This window comes from Hypanus sabinus, chromosome 6 (assembly GCF_030144855.1).
Source record: "Hypanus sabinus isolate sHypSab1 chromosome 6, sHypSab1.hap1, whole genome shotgun sequence".
Classification (NCBI taxonomy): domain Eukaryota; kingdom Metazoa; phylum Chordata; class Chondrichthyes; order Myliobatiformes; family Dasyatidae; genus Hypanus; species Hypanus sabinus.
The window spans coordinates 41606357-41630915 of record NC_082711.1 but is presented as its reverse complement, the minus strand read 5'-3'; the positions used below and the strand labels follow the sequence as shown (position 1 = coordinate 41630915).

Sequence of the window (24559 nt, the reverse complement as noted above, 5' to 3'; positions counted from 1 at the left end):
TGGTAACTTCTAAAGTAAATACATGTTTAGCATAGCATTGTGGGTTGAAGGGCCTATATAGTGCTGTAGGTTTTCTCCATTTCTAAATTAAAAATCTTAAATGTTACAATGAAAATGAAGAATTGAAAGATGCAGTCATCTAAAGCATTGTATGAAGGCAGTCCTTTATCTGTTCCAGGTGTCTGCACTGATTTTTTTCATTCACAGCTGTGATAACTGTTAGGAATAGTTTAATAGTAGTGTAGAAGTGTTGGTCGTGTTCTAATTTGTTCTGTGCTTCATTTAAATATGTAAATTATTTCTCAGTTAAATGGTAGTCTGTCCTTTTAACTATTTCATTAAACTTCAGCTAATTAGGGAAGCCACTTAATTATGCCAAAATGTACCGTCCTGATGTGTCCCAATTAATCAAAATCCACTGTATTATATTCCAGTTTGCAGATGTTACATGGAAAGTAAGCTGTTATAAGGAGGCTCATAGTTTGGAAAGGGATTTGTTTCGATTAAACCAGTGATTAGGAAGGTGGCAAATGGATATATGAGTAAACAGTAATGGTGAGAAACTTGTGACAGTTGGTACACAGAGTAATCTCATGGTGCTGGCTCATCAAACACGAGTGAGATTGTACAGGTCTATCGTCAGACCTCACTTGGACCATGTTTTGCAGCAGCCTCGATCTCTGTACCTAAAGGAGGACATACTTGTAGTCAGCACAGTATTGGAGTTTTACATTGATTCCTGGGATGGCAGCTATATTGCCCTATTCTTACTGGAGTTTGGAAGAACACAAGTGAGCTCTTTGAGATGCACAAGAGTCGGACAGCAGTTGATTCCAAGCCACTGTTTCCCCCAGTTGGAGAGGAATTTGGGTCAAAATCTCTGGTAAGTTTAAGGCTGAGTTAAGAAGTGTTTTTATGCAGAGGGTTGCAAATCTTTGAAATATTCTGCTGCAGAGGACTGTTGAAGCTTGATGATCAAGTGTTTTTAAGATTGAGGCTAATAAACTTTGAGACACCAGAGATAGGAAATTCATTGCGAAAGTGCACTTTAAGAATGGGATCAGTCATGATTATACTGAATAATAGAATAGGCCTTCTTGCAGCATCCATCCACTGGTGAATCTATAACTAACCAACTGATATTGAAAAAAATGTGAGGCTAGAGAGGAGAGACGAAAAACTGAATAAAACTATGCAATGAATTAAACCAAATAAACTCACCTCACTGAGTGATTTCCACCAATGCTGTTCTGGCCAACCAGATGAATCCATTGTATTAGCCACTGCTAACATTAGAACTATTTGTGATGCTCATAATAGAAAACATGCAACACTTGGCAAACCTGGATAGTATTTGAAAATTAAATTTCATGTTTTTTTTATTGTACTAAACTTTTTTTTGTACTTTTCTAGGACCCGCTGAGCTCTTCCAGTATTTTGCGTGTGTTACTTGGATTTCCAGCATCTGCAGATTGTTTTGTCTTATGACCCATCCCTACTAGAGCCATAGTCATAGAAAAGTACAACACAGAGACACGCCCCTCGGCCTATCTAGCCCATGGCAAACCATTTAAATTGTCCACTCCTGTTGACCTGCACTGGAACCATAACCTTCTACACCTGTACCATCCATATACCTACCAAATCACTCTTAAATGTTGAAATTGAGGTCCCATGCACCACTTGCACTGGCAACTCATTCTGCACTCCCATGACATGTTGAGTGAAGAAGATTCCCCTTATATTCCCCTTAAATTTTTCACCTTTCATCCTTAACCCATGACCTCTAGTTGCAGTTCCACCCAATCTCTGTGGAAAAAGCCCATTTGCATTTACCTTATCTATCCCCCTCATAATTTTGTATATCTCTATCAAATTTCTCAACCTTCTACGTTTTAATGAATAAATAACCCAACTGAGCCAGGAAGCTAAAATTACCTTTGCAATGGAATTTATTTTGTAATGAAATTATACAGAAGTTACATTGTTCAGTTCTGCAATATTGAGCAATATTCAGATTAAATGAATCAGATTAACAGGACTGTCACTTATATCTTTTTGGCAAACTTAAAATATTACCTTCTAGATGTGCATGGTATTTTGAAACAAGTTGAATAATTTGGGTGCCTTTTAAAATCATTTTTCTTTTTTTTTACAAATGAAACTTCTAAAAAAATTGTTTCCCCACATTTTGGGTGAAGGTTATTTCACCACCAAGTGAAAATGTATCCAAATTCAATTCTCAGGGAAGGTCTAGGCCACAACCTCAGCTCTGGAAGATCCACATGTAAATGTCCACTTCACAGAATAATTAAACTCATTCCACTTACCTGGACTTTCCCCAGCCATGAAGTATCTCCCCTTTCTGATTTTATCCAGCTCTTCTTATGAATTCAAATCCATCTCCATTAATAAGCTTGGCCATGCAAATAAGACCCAAACCATGGCAATAGGGAGCATCAGGTGGAACTCAAGTCACCTTTGGTTCTTTTGAAAATACTCTTCATTCTATGCCCCTGATTCTTGAAGTATCTGCAATGGTGAGTGTCGTTCTGTCTCCCTGTCCCCTTCACAACTTAAGCATTTCCACTCCCCTTACAACCTTCTCTGCTCCAGAGCAAATAGTCACAGCTTCTTGATTCTATCTCCTGCATGCTTCCTAAAGCCTTTATATCCTTCCTACAAGGTGGTGACCAGAACATAATATTTCAATTGGGCTTGAAGTCTGGGATTTGCAGAAGTTTGTTGTTATTTCCATGCTTCTGTGTATGAAGACCAGGATCCCACAGGTTTTTTTCAACCAAATTCTCACCCTACTCTAAACATTTAGTCTTATGGAAGTCTGTCACAAAAAAGTAACAATTTATTAATTACCCTCTGACTCACTGTATGCATTCACCACTCAGATCACCAGTTATCTGGCCCTTTTCCTCCAAATGGGAAAAATATATTGCACAATACTCTCCAAATGACTGCACGGGCTATTTAAGGCCATGATACTCCTGGCTCCCAGAGCTCAAAGTACCATTAAGGAGCATATTAACTGACTGTTGAACCAAAGCACTCTTTAGTATTCCATCTCTTATTCAAAGCATGGTTAGCTAAAACAATAACTGGGCAGGTATTAAAATATCTTGAATCGGGATCTAATGTGTTCTGCCCATCATTACAATTTTTACAGCTGGCAAATTAAGTTCAAAATTCAAAGTTCAAAGTAAATTTATTATCAAAGTACATATGAGTTACAAAATACAATTGAGATTCATTTTCTTGCAGCCATTTACAGTAAATACAAAGAAACAAGACAGAATCAATGAAAAAATGGACACAATCAAATGACCAATGTGCAAAAGATCACAAACTGTGCAAATACAAAAAGAAAAACTAAATATTTTCTAAAATACCTAAATAATAAGGATAGTAACAAATAAATAAGCAATAAATATTGAGAACATGAGTTAAGAGTCATTGAAAGTGAATCCATAGGTTGTGGGAAGAGTTCAGTTTGGAGGGAGTAGATTTATTCCCTTTGGTTCAAAAGCCTGATGGTTGAGGGTTAATAACTGTTCCTCAACCTGGTGCTGTCAGCATGAGGCTCCTGAATCTTCTTCCTGATAGCAGCAGCAAGAAGACAGAATGGCCTGGATGGTGGGTGTCTTCGATGATGGATGCCATTTTTCTGTGAAACCGCTCCATATAGATGTGCTCGCTGGGGGGGAGAGCTTTACCTGTGATGGACTGGACTGTATCCACTACTTTTTGTCAGATTTTCTGTTCGAGGGCATTGGTGTTTTCATACCAGGCTGAGATGTAACCAGATTTTCGAGATGACACTGAGAACACATGGCGATGTTACGCAGGCTACTCACAAAACCTCTAGATCTACCTCTTCTGAAGTTATAGATATACCTCTTATGTGAGTAGAAAATCTAAGCCAATAAGGGGTTCAAGTGTATGTAAAGGTCAATCAGGAGAAACACAAATGCTCCAGAACAGTTTCTGTAGTTTTATTCCTCAGAAAATGATCTCCTGGGGCACTACTTTCAGTTCCCTTTTCCATGATCAGTCAACACAGTTCAATGTAGTGAATTTACTCTGAGCTCCAAAGGTCCGTTTGAACTGCTGACCCAGGCTCAATTTAAATCAAATCCAATCTGGCTACTTACTTTGCTTACATACAGTAGACATGTCAATCACATGCCATCATGGAGGATACGGAATATGTAAGCCTACAGCAACAAGAGTCAGAACAAAGTATCATGCAATTCCTTGGATTATCCAAAAGCCGTAAACAGGAAAATAAAATTCTCAACTATGTGTATATCCACAGTTTCTCCAAGATGGCTCAAACATCTTCTAACTTCCTCCACATTCATTGATTACCTCTGCAGACATCCCTAGCCGTGGCATCAGGATTAAACACCAGACATCCTGTCAACTCCTCTGGATTGATGGCATTTCTCTGGTGGGTGCATTCTGTTCCCAAATAAAAATACAGATGGTTTCTGAAGGACACAATCGGAGCCCCTCATTTGAGCTGTTAGATAACAGTGGGCCACATAATGTACCAACAAACAATTCTAATCAGATGCGCTTTATTTTAACAGAATCCAGTCAATACCTGCAACCTAGTCATTGGTTCATTTTACAGAACAGGTAAAATCATACCAGATTTTATTTTGGGCTGTAACTGATATTGGTCCTTATGCTGCTTGCTGAGGCTACAAAATGACTCTCAATTTTTGAAATCTGTAACATTAAGCTGTTTAAATGCCTTGATTTCAACATGACTCCAAACTAATTTAAGATTAACACCTGAATCATCAAACTTCAACAGAGCAGCATTCTTGATTGTGGTGCAGTGGAATATCTGCAGACAGCCATGCCTTCCGAGAAGCTCATCATGTGCAGTAGTATCTATGATACATATTTGGTCTGATGCTCTGAAACTGAAATCTAATTATGTTAAGAAACACATGCATCTGTATCAATAGTGTGTGCAGCCGTTTTAAGTTCTAGATTTCTACAACTCATTTTCATGCAACAATTCACTAAGAGATAAGAGAAAGCATTTATGTAATACATTCCTTATCACTCCGAAGGTATCAAAATGCTTTGTAGCAGATTAAATTGTTGCAGGAAAGCACATCATTTTAAAGCCACAAAAGCAAATGACCAAATAATGGTAGGAAGTAGGAAGAGAAGTAATTGCTGTAGAGTAGATGTTCAAGAAATGATTGAACATCAGAGCATTCGATACCAAGTTTTAGATAAGAATGGTGTCATAGACTGCCACAGAGGGATTGGCAGAGTCACTCCAGCTACCATTTATGACTTGTGTCTGATTCAGTTGTGTGTCAAGATCCCAAATCTGATTTGGTAACTGTAAAAGTGACAATGTGTAGGCCTGGGAAATAGATAATGGAGGGCTCAAGAATGTATATTTTTTTCTTGTAACAGTAGCAAAGGGGACAGTGAGACGTCAATGACATGGAGATTGAAAAGGAAAACTGGACAGTCACCACTTTTATCTTAATTGTGCTATATCTCAATAAAATAAAATAAGTCTTATTGATGAGATAAAATTACAGAGGACACAGAGCAAGTTGGAGGAGAAAGCAGAAGGCCTTGGCAAAAAGCCAACAACCAGATTTGGCTGGGCAAAAGAAAGACAGCAAGCAGCAGAGGAAATCCAGAGGATACTTATAGACATGAGAGTTAGTGGCATCTCAAGTGAAATAAAACATCTTGACAGGGTAGATATGAATAACGTATTTACTCCTTTAGGAATGACTAGAATTAGGAGTCATTATTTTACAAGGGGTTACCATTTAAGATGGAGATGAGGTGAAAATATTCTTCAGAGGATCATGTCTCCACCATGGACAGTCCCAAGCCCAGCTGTGAAAGGAGGAGAGATGGGCAAGAGGTTATCAACCCCATCCCTTTAAAAACAGTTGAGTGAATATGGTGATGCCCAGAGCAGACACATGAAACTATTACCGGAGAATTAGAATACAAATATAAAATATCAGAAAGGCAACAACAGATCCTAGATGGACATGGAAGTAAGACATTTAAGGAAATGGCTTTATGAGATAGTTGCAGTGGAAACATTCCAAAAGAATTCTAAGGATATGACCAACATACAAGAACTGTTAAAGGAGGAAGCCAAAGACAATTTTACCAGAAGTTCAAATGGATTAACTTGCCATGGACACCTCATGGAGGATGTCATCTGTGAATCTTTGCTAGAGCTATTTTGGTATTGTGAATTGAGCAGAAGCCAAACTTAGAGTTCAAACAGGAATTTTAAAAGCCGTCATTCTAAGAAATTGGTTCACATAAAGTTGTAACAAAAAAGATACTTGTTCACGTACAAGTTTGTTGGTTCTAAAACATTACCCTCTTAATGAGTAAACTGTATGACATTCAACTCGTTTTTTAAGTTGCATCCATTGCAATAAATGTGCATGCTCAACATACAGGTAATTTCCATGGCATAGAGAAAATGCAATGTCAGTAACATTAGATAATTAGTCTGTGAATCAGCACATCCCAATTCTGTAACTTCATCAAAAATATTTATTTCTTCAAAAGTCAACTTTGAACCCCTTAGGCAGAGAAAAGTTTGAACAAATTCACAGTACCAATGCACTTACTCAACTCAGAACATTTATTACAAAAGTAATCTAGTTTACATAAGAAGTTTAATCAAAAAACAATGTAATTGCATTTCTCCTAATATGCATTAACAGGATTGAGTAAATGTGTACCAGCTTTCATATTATGAAACAAAATCATTGTAGATTTTACCTAGATATAAATTAAGTTTTATTGTGATAATATGAAGTTAACAAGATAAAGAAGCAATTGGGTGGACATTGATTTCGCTCAGGATGGGAAACAGATAATGAGAGCTTACATAAGAAACCATGCTTTCTTTTTTTAGCACTGCTGGTTGCAAAAAGAACTCATGAAGATAATCTCCTATAATGCATCATATAATACTGCATAAAAATGCTACTTCTACTGGACTACTGGTTTGCATGTGGTGGGTCTAAATCGAATACTTTGTGTTCCAGCCCACCTACTGCTTGACCTCATTCCCCAAGCTGTGTGTGTCTCAGTGAATTCAGCCGACGTGGAAAGTGAGTAAGCAGAAGAAATGGCTGCATTAGGGAATGAATGCTCTTTGCAATAAGATGTTATTAAAAATCTAACCTAATAAAGAAACATGGGATCATTATATTTACAACATATAAGCTCTATTATATGAATCTTAGTACATAAGCCATTCTTGTGACAATTGCATTTTCAAAACTAAAAGATTGAGATTTAGAAACCAAACATTAAAGTAAACTTTACATTAACACAAACAGAGCAGGCTTTACTTCCCTATTATCTTCTCTTCTACGTTTCCAATTTTACAGCAAATTTTAAAATAATAATATTTAGGAAAATATACACTTCAAGGTTAACATTTTCTTAAAAAAACAACTCAGTAGTTAACATCATCTTGGTTTTATTATCTATTTATGTCTGGTTCCATTTACAAGCCAACCTGGTTTGAACCTAGAACATTTCCTTTGATTACCACAACAGCCTTTAGATTTATTTGTACTCTACAATACTGACACAAAACATTTAACATCACACAGATTATAACAGTTTTTCCTTGGGTAATGTGTAACTAATTACAGGGGCCAAGCTACGTACATGTACACAAATGAAAGTTATCACTCATTTCTCAGAATCTCTTAAGTATTTTTCCATAAAGGAAATCTAAGAAAATTCTACCAATGGCTCCAGATAAACTGTTCAGCTACAAGCCAATATAAAGTTATTCCAAGTCTTCCACTCTGTGGTCCTTCCATGAAAAACCCATTATCTTCTCTCCTTCGGGCATATTTTTGTGAGGATCAGTGCTCACAAACTGAAGTGTTACTTAAAATTCAGGTTTGAATAGCACTTCTGACTCTGTTCCATCTCAACATCCTGTTTAAAGGGAGAATTCAATCTTCATGAGAGACCGAGGACACACTCAGAACAATTGCTTCAAGCAGGGATTTATTCAGTTTATGCAAGGAACACACCAAAAATACAAAAATGTGAACTGAAGTGGGGTGAGAAAGGATTAATGAACGGGTGGTTATAATAAGGTTGAGGGGGGATTTGATCAAGGTATTTAAAATTTTGAGAGGGATAGATAGAGTTGACGTGAACAGGCTGTTTCCATTGAGAGTAGGGGAGATTCAAACTAGAGGACATGATTTGAGAGTTAGGGGGCAGAAGTTTAAGGGAAACACAAGGGGGTATTTCTTTACTCAAAGAGTGATAGCTGTGTGGAATGAGCTTCCTGTAGAAGTAGTAGAGGCCAGTTCAGTTGTGTCATTTAAGGTAAAATTGGATAGGTATATGGACAGGAAAGGAGTGGAGGGTTATGGGCTGAGTGTGGGTAGGTGGGACTAGGTGAGATTAAGGGTTTGGCACGGACTAGGAGGGCCAAGATGGCCTGTTTCCGTGCTGTGATTGTTATTATATGGTTATTATTATTATTATTATTATTATATGGTTAATATCTAAATTTTCCATCAATGAAAGTCTTAGTAGAGCACTTACAGAGGCTATATGAAATAATAGTGTGCAAGAAAATTTGACACCTTGAAGGATTTGTTCTATCACAAAAAATATGTATAACACCACTGTGCCAAATGTTACATATTCCAGGTTATTTGACAATTCAATAGAGTTATCTGTTTTAATTTGTCTATGCAGGCAATTCTCTTCAGCTCTACAAGTCAGACATATTAAATTAGTTAAATTAGTATTTTTAGTTTGAATTCTTCAAACTATTGGGTTTTGATTTATTTTCCTTTATTGACTTTCTTTGTTTCTCCTCAATCCGACACTAATAAATACTGTACCATTTTTGTGCAGCTGATTTGGGCTCTTCCTGTTCCCTTTCCTCCTCATTATTCTGGTGCCACACAACGTTATGCCCTCTGCATGCCTGACAAATTCCAGCTCCCACTTGTTCACACTGTCTATTGCAAAAGATTTTCTGTACATTCCTTAAACTTCAAATTTTATATTCTGTGGAATCTCCACTCAAACAATAAAACAGGCCTTTAAGTGACTAATCCACTGCTAAGTTCAAGGATCGAGAGCAGCTGTGGTGTCATTTCCATGACATCAATAAAAAAAGTGTACTGAAAAGAAAAAGAGATACAGAATCGAGGAGATGTCTTTGATATTTGATGCTTTGAAAGCAAAAGACCGCAAATGGTACTCAAGCTCTTCTAAAATCAATGTAACACAAGAAATCTAGCCAGACTCCTGCAGTGTTCTTTCTGTATGTAGATTCTGCCCACCCATTCCAGCAGAGGAAGTAGAGAGTTTTAACACACAACATTAGGGATGATAAACTGGTTCTTTGCTGCCCTGCAAGTGACTTCTGAAGTCACAGAGTGACTCCTGGACAGAATCAGGCCTTTTGGCCCAACTGACCAATACTGACCACAGCATTCTCCCTGCTAGTCCCAGTTGCCCGCATTTAGCCCATAACCCTCCAAGCACCTCCCATCCATGTACCTATCCAAATGCCTGAAATGTTGCAGTTGCACCCGCCTCAATGATGTCCGCACTGCATTGCTCTAAGACTCTATATAATAATACAAAAGAGGATGCCAAAAGTTGTTTTTCAGATATATAGAGAGTAAAAGAGAGGCAAGAGTGGACATCTGACCATTGGAAAATGACATGAGAGAGATCATAATGGGGGACAGATAAATAAGTATTGTGCATCAGCCTTCACTGTGGAAGACACCAGCATTGACTTCTTTGGAGGAAATCTTGCGTAACAAACCTGCTGGAATGCTTTGAGGAGATAACAGGCAGGATAGACAAAGAAGAGTCTGTGGATGTTGTTCATTTGGATTTCCATAAGGCTTTTGACAAGGGGCTGCAGGTGAGACCGCTAAACAAGATAAACACTCATGATTTTAAAGGAAAGATAGCAACAGGGACAGATTATCTCACTGGCAGAAGGCAAAGAGTGGAAGTACAGACGTTTTCTGGTTTGCTGACAGTGACTAGTGGTGGTCTGCCACTTCTCACATTACACAATAATGATCTGGACAACAGAATTGATGGCTTTGTCGCCAGGTTTGCAGATGATACAAAGGTAGGTAGGTGGAGGAGTGGGGGAGTATTGTGAAAGCAGGGAGTCTACAGAAAGACTTGGGTAGATTAAGAGAATTGGCAAAGAAACGGCAAATAGAATACAGCAAAGTGAAGTCTATGGACATGAAGATTGGAGAAAGAATAAACATGTAGACTTTTCTAAATAGAGAGCAAATTCAGAAGTCGGAAGTGCAAAGGAACTTGGGAGTCTTCGTGCAGGATTCCCTAAAGGCTAATTTGCAGGTTGAGTCAGTAGTAAGGAAGAGCTGTGGTCCCCTTATCCAAGAAAGAATGTACTGGCAATTGGCTCTATTACTCTACTGATATGGTGTGCCACACTATTTTTCCAAAGTCCAGTTTTAGAGAACCTATGCCCATCCTAGTTATAGAGCAAATATCACTACAGATGGTCTTCTTTCCTTGCAAAATATCCTATCATGCTGACATCAATTCTATAAGGTGCCAACCACCATCACAGGCTGAACCAAATTGTTCCCTGGTAATGTGTTCCTTTCAAAGTCTGAATACAGGTTAACGTCCTAACACAAAGACTGCCAAATTCCACCTGCAAAATACTATCAAACTGCACACTACTTCACTTCTTATATTATTCAAGGTAATCCTCAGGTTCATACCTTTTCAGGCTTCCATACTCCATATACTTGATCATCTTGTCTAAAATTTCACTATCCATAAGCTCTCTAATCCTGCTGAACCATTAGACTGTTTTTTTAAATTATTTTAATCTTTTGCTTGAAATCCTTCTGTAATCATTTCTTTCTCCATCTCTGCAAACTCCTGTCTTAAAAACTCTTACAGCATTTTGATACATCCATAACCTCTTCCCTTTCGCCTAGTGATGCAAGTGGTGGTTATGCCCAATCTTTGAAAATTCCTCTCTAATCTAACCATTTCCTTGTTACATTCTACTCCCCAAATCCCATCACCCTTACAACTAGTTTCAAGCAATCTTTCTGTCAGGTTTCTTATTTGTTCCTTGGGACCTTTCCTACCTTACGCGACATACTGTAAATGGAAGTTGCAGTCATGACGATGCAAGATCTGGATGAAATTTGTGAAAGGAAGAACAGCTCATTGTTAAACCTTCAGAAGCATTCTAGCACAAAACATGGAAATAAAGGAGGGGCACTCATTGGAGAAGACCAAAAGATTTTAAAAAATTAATATGTAAACAGAGTTTGCTATTGACTAACTAAACAAATCTTACCAAGTAAAACAAATTCCTTTCCCCATTTCAACAATTCTTTCCATCAGATCTCCTGCTGTCATACCTAAATCTCCCACTAGCAAGCTGGAAACTGACTTGTTCCTAAGATTTAATCTGTTACAGAAAAATTCCAGAGCACTTTGCCAAAAGATATAATTGATCCCACACTAAACTAATAATTTGTCCCATACAATGGTAATTGAAAATATTTTTGTTTTTTTAAGCAGTGTGGAGGAACAGAGGGGTCTTGGGGTCCACATCCATAGGACCCTCAAATTTGCCATGCAGGTTGACAGGGTGTCTTTCTTCATTAGTTGGGGGATTGAGTTCAAGAACAGTGAGGTAATGTTGCAGCTCTATAGAATTAAGGTTAGATCAGACTTGTGTTCAGTTCTGGTCATCTCATTATAAGAAGGATATGGAAGCTTCAGAGAGTGTGCAGAGGAGATTTACTAGGATGCTGCCTATATCAGAGAGCACATCATACGAGGATAGGTTGACCATGCTAGGGCTTTTTGCTTTGGAGTGAAGGAGGAGGAGAAGAGACTTAATAGAGCTATACAAGATGATAAAAAATATTGATGGAGTGGTCAGCCAGTGCCATTCTTTCGAGGGCAGAAACAGCAAATACGAGAGGCATAATGACAGGAGGAAAATATAATGGGTTGTCAGAGGTTGGATTTTGACACAGATAGTGGTGAGTGTATGGAACATGCTGCTAGGGGCAGTGATGCAAGCAGATACATTAGGGACACTTATGAAACTCTTAGATAGGCACATGGATAAAGGAAACATAGAGGGCTGTGCAGAAGGAAGCATTACATTGCTCTTAGAGTAGGTTAAAAGGTCAGCACAATATCAAGGCTGATAGGCCTGCACCGTGCCATACTGTTCTATGTTCTATTTTAACCTGTGCATCAACTAAACAAGGTTGAGTGAATTTGCTTTGCTTTCAACTCCATATAAAATGTACTACTTAGGAATGTTGGTTGTGTGTCACTTCCAATAGTCTGTTTTTCTTACTTGTTACTCAGTCTTCTGGAACTCTTACTTGAATTTGAATGCATACTTCAATCTTCCAGTTTATCCATACAAAGGTTTTGTAGAAACTATACACAAAGTACACATATCAATGTCAAGCAAGAATAGAAACAAATCCAGTTGTGATATTCCTACAGCCAAATGATCGGTTGCAGTCACCACTTGGGCTAAAATTCCAAAAGCTGCAACTGCCCACTTCATATTATACCTCCTTGCAAGGAGCGGGAAGGGAGGGGGACACTGAAGGAAGAAGAAAAATACTGCATTCAATTAAATGTATCAATGAAGCTGATAGAATAAATACTTCTTCATTTTCTGGACTTTTGGGGCACAATTCCAACAAGCACACTACTAGTGTAAGTGTTAACTGACCATTTAGAACTGAGAAATAAAACATGATTTTTGCTTTCAGGACCACTAGGAGGAGACAACAGTGAGGGCCTTCTTGATGCCTCCAATAACCAAAGAAAATACCACACTCCTTCATTTTACTTGAACGTGTACATTTTAAAGTCAGGATATAAGATTTATACTTCATATCTTGATTAAAATATTCAATTATGTTAATCAAGTCAACCATATGTTCTGCTGCGTTTATAAGCTGAGTCCCACACAATTTATGGCTGTCACCACCCGAGAAGCTACACTCGTATCTATAAAACAATTAGACATTTTGCTTAACTGAACTACCTAATTCTTTCCAAATCATTCCCTTTTTCTTTTTTTGGTATTATTTCCTATACAACATTTTACAGGATCCCAGGACAGTTTAATTTTTGAAAACCTTTGTGCAGTCTGATCACGTTTCTCCATTGTTACACCTAGATACGCAAGCATAGCATATGCTCTGCACTAACATTTGTGATTAATATATCATGGTTCATGAAGGTTACAAACTCACCTTAGAGGTTCTGTCATTCCAGCAGCACTTGAATTTCAACCACAATGTTTAGATGAGGTACAGAACACTTGAGTTTCAAGACCCTTAACAGTTAATGGGGACTTCAGAAGGCACTTTGGGCATTGATGTTCAACGTCCCCTTGACGAAAAACAACCTCTTCAGTGCTGCTACTTCTGCAAGTTGTGCAGAAAAAGGTCTTTGAACAAAATGGACATGTTAACTGGGAAGAATCAAGAGACTTCTCTGCTCCGCCAATGCAATTGCTCAAGTGTACCTTGCACTGATCTACAATCCTTCTCCCCTCATGGAGATCACAAAAGGACGTAGCATCTGTAATGTGTCTGCAAAAAGGTTCAGTGCTGACAGCACTGTGCTCTGATGAAATCTCAGTCTGTTTCTCATCAATTCTGCAATGATCAATTAAGGAATTAAAGATAGTCCACAGAACAGCAGGATCTTGGCACTTATGATAACTTTGCCAGTGCCTGAAAATTTCAGACCTGCTTCCATATTTCTGTTTGCATAAGATACAATTAAATCCAACATTTGTTAAAAATTGTAGTTTTTTAACCTCAGGAACTGTGCTCACGTCTGCAGCCTCTAACTGGAGCTGTTCTTTGCAATGCAAGACCATATGCTTCTTCAACTTAAAGCAAGAGTGGAACGCTTCTTCACAAATACCACACTTTACCACATTCTTCTTCTCGCCAAATTGCTTCCAATAGTTTGCTGCATGCTTGAAAAGCTCTCGTTCTGTTTCCGCACTAGAGTAAATAGGAAATCCACTGATGCATCTGCTTTTCTCTTTCACTGATCCCTCTTCCATCCTCAGCTGCAGCTCTTCCTCATGAACACACAGCAGGTGAAGTTTCATATCAATGAAAGTGGGGGTAACAATCTGGCAGCGGGCACATTTTATCTGCAGGGCACCTGGGACAGCTACTTCAGCTCCTGATTGCTTACCTTCAGCTTGCTTTCTAAAAAGACAAAATTACAGCAAAGCTAAAAGATTTAACAAATCAACCTTTAACAATTTGTTCCTGAATCTTGTGAAATACAATGCCAGAAATAACAGCTTTTATCATAAACACACACATAACTGCTAGAGGAACTCAGCAAGTCAGGTAGCATCTGCGGAGGGAAATAAATGGTTGACACTTTGGGCCAAGTTCTATGATGAGTTTTGCAGGTGGACTGATAAGTATAATCCATCCAGCCTTGGTCTCTAGTCACTGGTGCTTAACACAGTAGCGCTATCTGACACCAATTGTAATCACTTTTTCTCATATGGCCACAGTGAAATAAATGGAACATCATTGTGTGACCTGGAGGACAAACAGTAACAACACACATGTTATTTAGTGCTAATAATCAAAAAGACTTCCCACCTGGGAAGCAAGTATCATCTGTTAATGATCTTTCTGTCCTTAACTTCAAAGATTACCAATATATTGTGAAAAATAAAGGAAGTACGAGAAAACTGATTAACTTTGAATCTAGGATGGTAACAATAAAAATAAATTTTCACAAGAACAAAAGGAGCAGGGTAGGCCTCTTGGCACCTCGAACTTGCCCTACCAGGCAACAGAATCATGGCTGTAGGGAATCATCCATGGTGCTAATCTGAAGCTAGTACCACTCGCCCATATTTGGCTTATATCACTCTAAACTTATCTTACCAGGGAACTTATAATTGCACCTATGTCCAATGTTATGATTGTACCTACTTCATCCACTTCTTCTTGTAGCTCATTCCATCATCTGTGTGAAGAAGTTGCCCCCTTTCACATCCCAGTTTAAACCTATGCACTTCAGTTTTTTAGTTCCTCAGGATAAAGACCATGCTGCATTCATCTTCTCTATACCACTGGCGCCATAAGGATATCCCTCAACCTCCTACATTCCAAAAATTAAATTCCTAACCTACCCTATAGCTTAGTTCCTCCAGTCCTGGCAGCTACCTCATAAATCTAAGGAATAAGACACAGGAGCAGTATTGGGCCATTTGGACCATCGAGTCTATTCTACTATTCAACCATCCCTGATTTATTATTCCTCTCAACCTCATTCTCTTACCTTCTGCCCAAAACCTTGGAAGCCCTTACTAATCAAGAATTTATCAACCTCTATTTTAAATATACCAAATAACTTGGCCTCTACAGCCATCAGTGGCAATGAATTCCATAGATTCACCACCCTCTGGCTAACAGAATTTTCCCTCACATCTCATCATCTCTAGGTTAATTATGTTGTTCCTGTAAGAGGGCTACCAAAAATGTACAAATACTCCATGTGCAGTCTTATCAGTATCTTGTATAACTGCAATGTAATGTTTGAACTCGAATACTGAATGCTCTGGCTGATGAAAATCAACGTGCTTAAACACTTCTTCACCATCCTGTCATCTGTGATGCTGCTTTCAGGGAACCAAGTCCCAGAAAACACCCCAGGGCCTGATCATTCACTGTATAAATCCTACCCTGATTTGACTTCCCAAAACCCAACTTGGATAAACTGAAAGCCATTTAAAAATTCTCAGCCCACTTATCTTGTGGATCAAGATCTCACTGTATTTTTTGATAAACAATCATTAGTGATCTAACAGATTCAACTTCTTAGATAATCATTTCATCCTAAGAGTTAGTCTACAGAATTGACTTTGGACAGCCTCTAACAAGTATAATCACAACTATATATTGGGACCAAAACCAAACATGTGTGGCCTCATTAATAGTACAATTCAACATGCAAAAGTGATGAAACATACATTTCTTACATGAAGAAATATCTTTAGCATCTTAATCAATTTGCACTATGCAGAAGTACAGGAAAAGGCGGAGTGTCATTAGATCTGATAACAGGTTGGAAAACAAAGCAAAGCCCCGCTGCAATCGTCATCAATTCAGTGGGCTCTTTATGATATTAACTTATTTCTCTACAAGCTTATTCGCTTGAATTCAGCCTCTAAATAGGAAGCTTGCAGATTTGGCTATAGGATGGGTGGTTTTCAGTTTGGTTGGAAGGGGAGGAGTTCTACTAAATTTGCTGGCAAGCTGAAGGAAACATGCCAACATGTGTTGTTCAGTCTCAGCAAGTACAGTATCCACGTCCTCCTCCAGAGCAACTCTACCAAGAAAAACAAAGGCTTGCAAGTGTCTGGATTACTTCATGATCTCCAATCAAACAAGTGTCCTTATATTGACTTGCATAAAAAATTTGAACTGGAAGAAAATGTTATGTCATTGTACGTAATGCAATTATTCTAGACTAGTATTTGAGCAAGTAATTTAAAATGTTTTACTATTGAATGGGTTCTCTCCTTTTTTTCTCCAGCTGCCAGCTCAACTCAGCTGTAAACGAGTTTCATTCGCCAGTAAACCTTCTGGTTCTACACTGCTTTCCACCCAGAAACATCACAGGGTCACAGAATAAAAGCACAAGAGTACATATTAATAGCACCATCATTAAAGGTGAAGAAAAGCTGATCTGACGTTTTATTTCCACAGCACATGCACAGTGAGTAATGTGACACATTTCCTAATATGGTGCCCAGCTATTCGTTACCTAATAAAACCACAAGTTACACTATCCAATGCCCAAATCACAGGTTTGATAATCCTTTTCAAAAACCTGCAGCAATGAAGCAACACTGAACAATGCAGCACTTAGATTAAATAATCAACAGTGGAAAAGCTCATCTATCAGAAAAGCAACCTTCAAGACAATTTTACCATGGAGAAATTCAAACATTCTGAAGAGGAACTAACTGTTCTCTATCAGGACTAAATTGCGTTCATAAAGCAATTCATCTTTACAGTACTTCACATGAAAGAGATAAATTAGGGTGAGGGAAGTGTTGTAACAGGAATTCAAAGGCACTTCTTTTGAAGAGCTTCTGCATTGGAAGCAGGAGTAAATAATTTAGGAGAAACATAATAGATAGCAGAGGTACTTAGTTGAAGAATTTTCTTCAAATACAACACAGAACAGTACAGCCCACAATATCGTGTTGAATTAATTAAGCTAATGACAGCTAATCCCTACTGCCTGCACATGGTCCATATCCCTCAATTCTCTGCATCTTCTCGTGGCAATCTAAGTGCCTCTTAAATACCTCTATTGCATTTGCCTCCACTGCCACCGGGGCAGTGCTTCCCAGGCACCAACCACTGTGTGAAAAAAAACCTGCCCTACACATGCCTTTGAACTACCCACCACCCACCTTAAATGCTAGACTTTTCAACCCTGTAAACTAGACTGGCTGTTTACTCTATCCATGCCTCTCATAATTTTATAAGTGTTGTCAGGTCTCCCCTCAGTTTCCACCATTCCAGAGAAAACAACCCTTGTTTGCGCAACCACTTCTAACAGCACATGCCCTCTAAATCCAGCAGCAACCTGGTAAAAATCCCCTGCACCTTCATCATTGCCTCCACATCTTTCCTAGAACAGGGCAACCAGAATTGGATGCGATTTTCCAAAGGTAGCTTAACCAGAGTTTTAAAAAGCTGCAATATAACCTCCTGACACCTGAACTCAATGCCTCACTAATAAGGCAAGCATACCATATATTTTCTTTACTATCTTATTAACTTATGCAGCCACCTTCTGGGAATGTGGATCCCAAGAATCCCTCTGCACATCAACCAGTTAAGGATCCTGCACATGGGCATGCTGTCTTGGTGTTGGAAGCATGGCGACACTCATGGGCTTCGCTCAGCACATCCTCGGGATTGTGTTGGCCACTGACGCAAATGATGCATTTCGCTAAATGTCTTGATGCTTCAATGTACATGTGACAAACAAAGCTAATCTTTTTTCTTTAATTAACTTCCCCATTGTAGGCTTTACATTTGATCTCCCAACGTGCAAAAACCCAGATTAAGCTCCAACTGCTATTCCACTGCCCACATTTGCAACTGGTCTAAACCCTGCTGTATCCTTTCACAATCTTCTAAAATTATCAATGACTATCCAAGCTGCTAACAGTCTGAGTTAACTGCAGATGGATGCATGAATAAGAAATGACATTCAGTCAGGTTAAACAAGAGCTTGGCTAGGAAATATCTCTGGAGAAGATTTCGCTTAGAACTGGATGAGTCTGTGGAATGGTTGAACAGATTGATTCTTCAGTATAACTGGGCAATGTCCTTACTAGTCTTCTGCAAAGTGAGCATGTAGTGTGAGGAATGGGATTAATCTGGCAAGCACCTAATTCATCCTTATGAACCTCCTCATGATATTTCAAGTACTCACTGGCTTTGGAGCTTTTTGAACATTTTTTACCTGGAATTATCATCAGCAAGAGTAAATGATGCACAACCAAACACAATCTTAATGTGGACAAATTTGATATCTAACTTAAAAGGTCTTCTGTTAAAATAGCAATGCTCTGTCTGTGTATGCACTACTATTCAGTTGGTTGGTGGAGGGGAGAGGGGTGGGGGGAGAGAGAGGTGGAGGGGGGACAGAGAGAGGGATGGAGAGGGACGGCGATGAGGGTTGGGGGTGGCTGGGTTTAAAAAGTCAAAATGTAATCGGCAACTGAGTGTACTGAACGTAATTTGTTGGTGTTGCAATTAAAATTAGTTATTAAAAAAAGACACAAACAATGGGAAATTTGGGTTCATTGAATAACTGGTTACCAAATACCACGTGATGACACTGAGGAGAAAGCATCATTCAGCCCAGATAATGTCACAGACTATATTTAGAAACCAAATATAAAAAAAATGAAGATGAGACTCCTAATCCATCCAAACAAATCACCGGAGGGGAAAAAAGGATTCTAAGAATTACATATCTGCATGGGTCAACAATATTTGTACTGTTTGTGCAGTGAGTATAAAATTACTTCATAAAACATGAGTCACAATCAGAGGAGAGACTGGGATGGATTTTAGAGGCTAAAGGATTTACAATACTGGAGCCAAAGAATGGGACCCTGTTCGCATACCAAACCAGCCCAAACAGGATTTCCGAGGCAGTGTGTTAGGATGTATTAGGAGTGGAGAAGGCTGAAGCGACGCTAGAATGCGATAAGGATGGAGGGCTAGTAGCCAAGACATATGATTGTTAGTTGAAGATAATGAAGAATGAAATGATTGACACTACTATGGTCACCGAAGAGGCAGCAGAGAACTTGGTCATCCTAAGCTACTGGTTCACAAATAGAGGAAATGTAGCTTAGAAATCAAGTTTCTCAACATGAACCTGAAAGAAGTTTAAACATAGACAGACCAGAGCAATTACAACAGAAAACGCTGGAAATGTCTGGCAAGTCAGGTAGTTAAGAAAAACAGAGTGAATGTTTCAGGTCAAAGGCCTTTCATCAGCTCTGGCCTAATGAGTTCTTCCAACATTTTGATTTTATTTCAAATTTGTACTATGTGCTGTTCTTTGATTTTGATTTTGGATAATGGTAGACTGAAAGAAGAAAATCTGTAAGAGTTAAATAGCTGTCATTACAACTTCTCACTTCCACATTTTTAAAGCACTTTTTACTGCAACATTTCAAGTTTCCTGCCACCACACTACCCTCACCCTCCCTATAGACATGGTGCAGCACTGAATACAACTGCTTTTGCATGCTCTTTTTAGGGCGATCATGGCTGACACACAACTCTACTTCTGCTTGAAATTCAAGTATCTGTCAACTGCTGCTTTGAATTTATAACTGAACATTCAGTCCTCCAGGGTCAAGAATACCAGCACTGTGAGTCAAGATATTTTTCACCTCAGTTCTAAGTAGCCAACCCTCAATTTTCAGATTTCCATGGCCACTAGCTGACTGTTGCAACTTTATAGTTTGCATGTTTAGATTCAATCATAAATACTGGCAATGAAATTAATATATGAGGTAAAATTGCCATAATATAGAGTACAGAGTGAACTTTATATCTCCTGTTATAAACCCTTCAGCTAAGGTTGTACTTGCTTGTGAATCCTAAACTGCCTTTTCAGCAAATCGACTAACATGTAACTTCACTTGAAATGGATCCTTGAGCTTGTAGGGGAAATTACCATCCTATTTTTCATTTCTTCTCACTAATGGAATTTGTAATATTTTACCAGCCTCTCCTGTTTCCATTCAGAATAGTCCACCCACCAGCAGCTATTCACGTAATCTTTCTCTCAAGACATTAACTTTTATTATGTTTCTTCCTACAGTCATATTGAAATATCTCTGCCATTTCACTGTCTCCTGTTTTTTCTTTAAGTTGCAAGCAATTTCACCCACGCCTTCTCTTTAATTTTGTTTTTCCTTGTTGAACCACTTATTTTGCAGTTGTAATGTACAATTGCAATTAAAATTTTAAGTTATTTCTTTACCCTAGATGCTCACTGGCCACATAATTCTGTTGTTTTCAGATCTTGAATCCTCATCCACATTCCCAACAGGAACATTGGCAACTGTTAAATCTATCATTAATTGAAAATGAACTGTTGTGCTTATGGAGAAAATGTTAATCTTATTATTCATCTATTCATACCAGTGGATTGTGTGATATTTATCAGCCTCTCCTGTTTCCATGCAGAATAGAATAGTCCAACCATCATCTGAGTTACTTATGTATTCTTCACCTCTTTAAATGTTATCATATTCCTTCACTCAGTCATAATTAAATCTTTTCCATATCACTATCTACTGTTTTCTTGTTAAATACAGTAGTGGGCAACTTTACTCACATCTTCTCATTACTTCTTTTGGTTTTCATTACCATGTAGTTATTTTTCCAGTTCTCATTAATGACCACAACATTTTTTATTGATTCTTTAGCAATGCACACAAAATACCAGAGGAAATAAGCAGGTAAGGCAGCATCTATAGAAATGAATAAGCAGTTGCTGTTTCAGGCCGAGATCCTTCTTCAAGACTGGAAAGGAAGGGGGGAGAAGCCAGGTTAAGAAGGTGGGTGGGGATGGTGAGAGGAGAACAAGCTAGGTGTTACGTGAAGGCAGGTGGGTGAAGGAGGGGGATGAAGTACGACACTGGAAGTTGATAAATGGAGAAGACGGACTCCAGTAGGAGAGGAGAGTGGATCATGGGAGAAAGCGAAGGATGAAGGTAACCAGGTAAGGTGATAGGCAGTGAAGAAAAAGGGTAAGAGGCTAGAATGGGGAAATGAAGAAGATGGAAGGGGGAAAATTTGTCTTATTGGAGAAAATTATGTTTATATCATCAGGTTGAGGGGGGTACCTAGACAGAATACAAGGTGTTACTCTTCCAACCTGATAGTGGCCTCATTGCGGCAAAAGAGGAACCGTGGACAGACATGTTGGATTTGGAATGGGGATAGGATTTGAAATGGGGCCATCAGGAAAATTCACTTTTTGCGGATGGAGCCAAGGTGCTCGACAAAACGGTCCCCCAATCTACATTGGGTCTTACCAAAGTACAGGAGGCCACACTGGGGGCACCAGATACAGTAGATGACCGCAACACAATCGGACGTGAAGTGTTCCCTCACCTGGAAGAACCGTTTGAGGCCCTGAATAAAGGTGAGCGAGGAGGAAGAGATCAGGCAGGTTAAGTACTTCTGCCCTTGCCAGGAAGGAGATTAAGAGGCAGGAATGAATAGATAAGGGAATCACAGAGACAGTGATCCCTGCAGAAGTTGTAGAGTAGAGGGGAGGTAAATATGTATTTGGTGGTAGGGTCCTATAGAAGATGGTAGAAGTTGTGGAGAATGATGTGCTGGGTGTGGAGATTCATAGGGTGGTAGGTGAGGACATGAGGAATCCTATCCCTGTTAAGTCTGCAGGAAGGTGGAGTGAGCACAGATGTCTGGGAAATGGAGCGGATGCGAGTGAGGGCAGCATCAATGGCGGAGAGAGGGAAGGCCTGTTCTTGGAAGAACAACATCATCTCTGATGTCTTGGCCAGGAAAGCCTCATCCTGGGAACAAATGCAGTGGAGATAAAGGAACTGAGAAAAGGGAGTAGCATTTTTTTTTTACAGGAGAGAGTTGTGAGAATCGATGGGTTTATAAAAGACAGTTTGTCTCCAGTGATGGAGACAGAGAGATTGAGAAAGGCGAAAGGGGAGAACCAAGTGAATGGAAGGGCAGGGAGGAAGTAGGAGGCAAGTTGATGAAATTGACAAGTTCAGCATGGGTGCACAAAGCACCAATCCAATCATCAATATAGTGCAGAAAGAGCTGGGGAACCTTACCCGGGACCGCTTGGAACATGGCCTGTTCTATATAGCCAATGAAAAGAAAGGCATCTCTGGGGTTGATTCAAGTGCAGTTTGGAGAAAGTGGGAGGAGAGCCAAAAGAGAAATTCCTGAGGGCAGGAACCTGTTCCACCAGATAGAGGAGGGCGGTGGTGGAGGGGAATTGGTCATGTCTTTTGTTAAGAAAGATAGAGAAGTTTTAAGGCTTTCTTGATGGGGGATAGAAGTGTATAGGGATTTTTCCATGTGAAAATGAGTCAATCAGAGTCAGGAAATTGAAAGCTTTTGAAGAGATCGACAGCATGTTAAGTGTCATGGATATAGGTGGGAAGCAACTGAACTAAGGAAGATAAAATGGAATCGAGGTAGGCGGACATGAGTTGAGTCAAGCAGAAGCAGGCAGGCAGCAGGCTTATCCAGACAGTTAGGCTGTGTATCTTGGGTAGCAGGTAGAAACAAGCAGTACAGGGTAAGGGAACCATGAGTTTGGTGGCCATGGATGGAAGATCTCCAGAGTTGATGAAGTTGGTGATGGTATCGGAGACAATTTTCTGATGTCCTGAGAGGGGTTCTCTTAAAGGGGTGAGTAAAAAGTGGTGTCTTAAAGTTTCCGCCTTGCCTTAGCAAGGTAGTCTTCAGTCCGCCACACTACAACAGCACCCCCTTTGTCTGTGGGCTTGAATGGTGAGATTGGAATTGGTGTGGAGAGAGTGGAGGCAGTGCTTTCAAAAGGGGTAAGGTTCGAAGAGGAGAGAGGAATGCTGAAGTTGAGCCAGATAATGTTTCGCTGGCAATTAGGGATCAAAAGACCCAGTGCAGGCAAAGAACCAGAGTGGGGTGTCCAAGAAGAGGAGGAGAGTTGGACATGGGACATGACCAGACTATGTAACAGCTTCTTCCCCCAAGCTATCAGACTCAATACCCAGAGCCTGGACTGACACCTTACTGCCTTATTGTCCTGTTCATTATTTATTGTAATGTCTGCACTGTTTTGTGCACTTTATGCAGTCCTGGGTAGGTCTGTAGTCTAGTGTAGTTGTTGTGTGTGTTTTTTTTTCTCTGTGTTCTTTTCTTACGTAGTTCAGCCTAGTTTTGGTACTGTGTCATGTAACATCATGGTCCTGAAAAACGTTGTCTCATTTTCACTATGTACTGTACCAGCAGTTATGGTCGAAATGACAATAAAAGTGACTTGACTTGAAGGGGGCATCAGTGCAGAGTGGGGAATTCCGCCAATGAAGTGGGGTTAGAAACAGGGATGTCAGAAACATGAAGAGCTTGCTTTTGTGGTGGGCGCAGGACTCGCTGAGGAGTGGTCATGGTCAAGGCCCTTGCTGAGAATGGAACATTCCACCGCAGGGAGAAGGTCAGAGGGAATGATGAAGACATGGCAGGGATTAAGAACTGGGATCAAGGGGAATGAGAATTGATGACATTAGAGGAGAAGGGAGGGTTGGCTGTTCAGGGAAGGTAGGGTGGAGGGAAGATGGAGCCTCAGAGGACCTAAGAGGTGATGGGGAGACGATAATCCCAGAGGTCCAGTGCAGTGGTGGTGGTGAGGAGGAGTGGAGACCAGGGACCCAGTGGCAGTAAAAAAAAAAAGGTCTCAACCTGGAGGTTGCTGCGGCTGAGGTTGGAGCTGGAGGAGGAGCAATCTGAAGGCATCTTGGGCCTTTGGAATCAAAGTTGGGGATGGTGGGACAGGCAGTCTGAAGCCACCCAGGGCCATTGGAACTGGATCGAGGAGATAGCAGGATCAGAGGTGTCTCTGCATTCCACAGGGACTGCTTCCTCTGTGATTCCCTTGTCCATCCTTCCCCACAAATGTCCCTCCTGGCACTTACCTCTGCAAGCAGCATAAGTGCAGGGGATGTTACGTGATGAAGTAGGATCGAGACGTGGAAATCCAGCTTTCCCATAAAAAACCAGTAAAATAATGTTTAAGTGAAGAAATGTTAGTAAATACTTTTTAAAAATTACTTATAAACTACTCGGGATTGTCTTAAGATATGCCTCCTAAACAG

At 39.6% G+C, this 24559-nt stretch overlaps 1 protein-coding gene across 10 annotated transcripts in view; it reads right to left on the bottom strand.

Annotated features, from left to right (window-relative positions):
- Window positions 1-3231: 3231 nt before the first annotated feature.
- znf438 (zinc finger protein 438) overlaps window positions 3232-24559 on the bottom strand; it is a 272996-nt gene continuing 251668 nt past the window's right edge. For 7 of the 10 annotated variants that reach the window (XM_059971971.1, XM_059971972.1, XM_059971974.1 and 4 more), the window contains 2 exons: window positions 13356-14333; window positions 3233-7998 (listed from right to left, as the gene is read on the bottom strand). In XM_059971971.1, the coding sequence (XP_059827954.1) occupies window positions 13391-14333 (943 nt within the window). In that variant the 3' untranslated portion in view covers window positions 3233-7998; window positions 13356-13390. Of the gene's footprint in view, window positions 7999-13355; window positions 14334-24559 lie in introns of all 10 variants that reach the window. The other 3 variants (XM_059971967.1, XM_059971976.1, XM_059971977.1) reach the window with 1 other exon arrangement.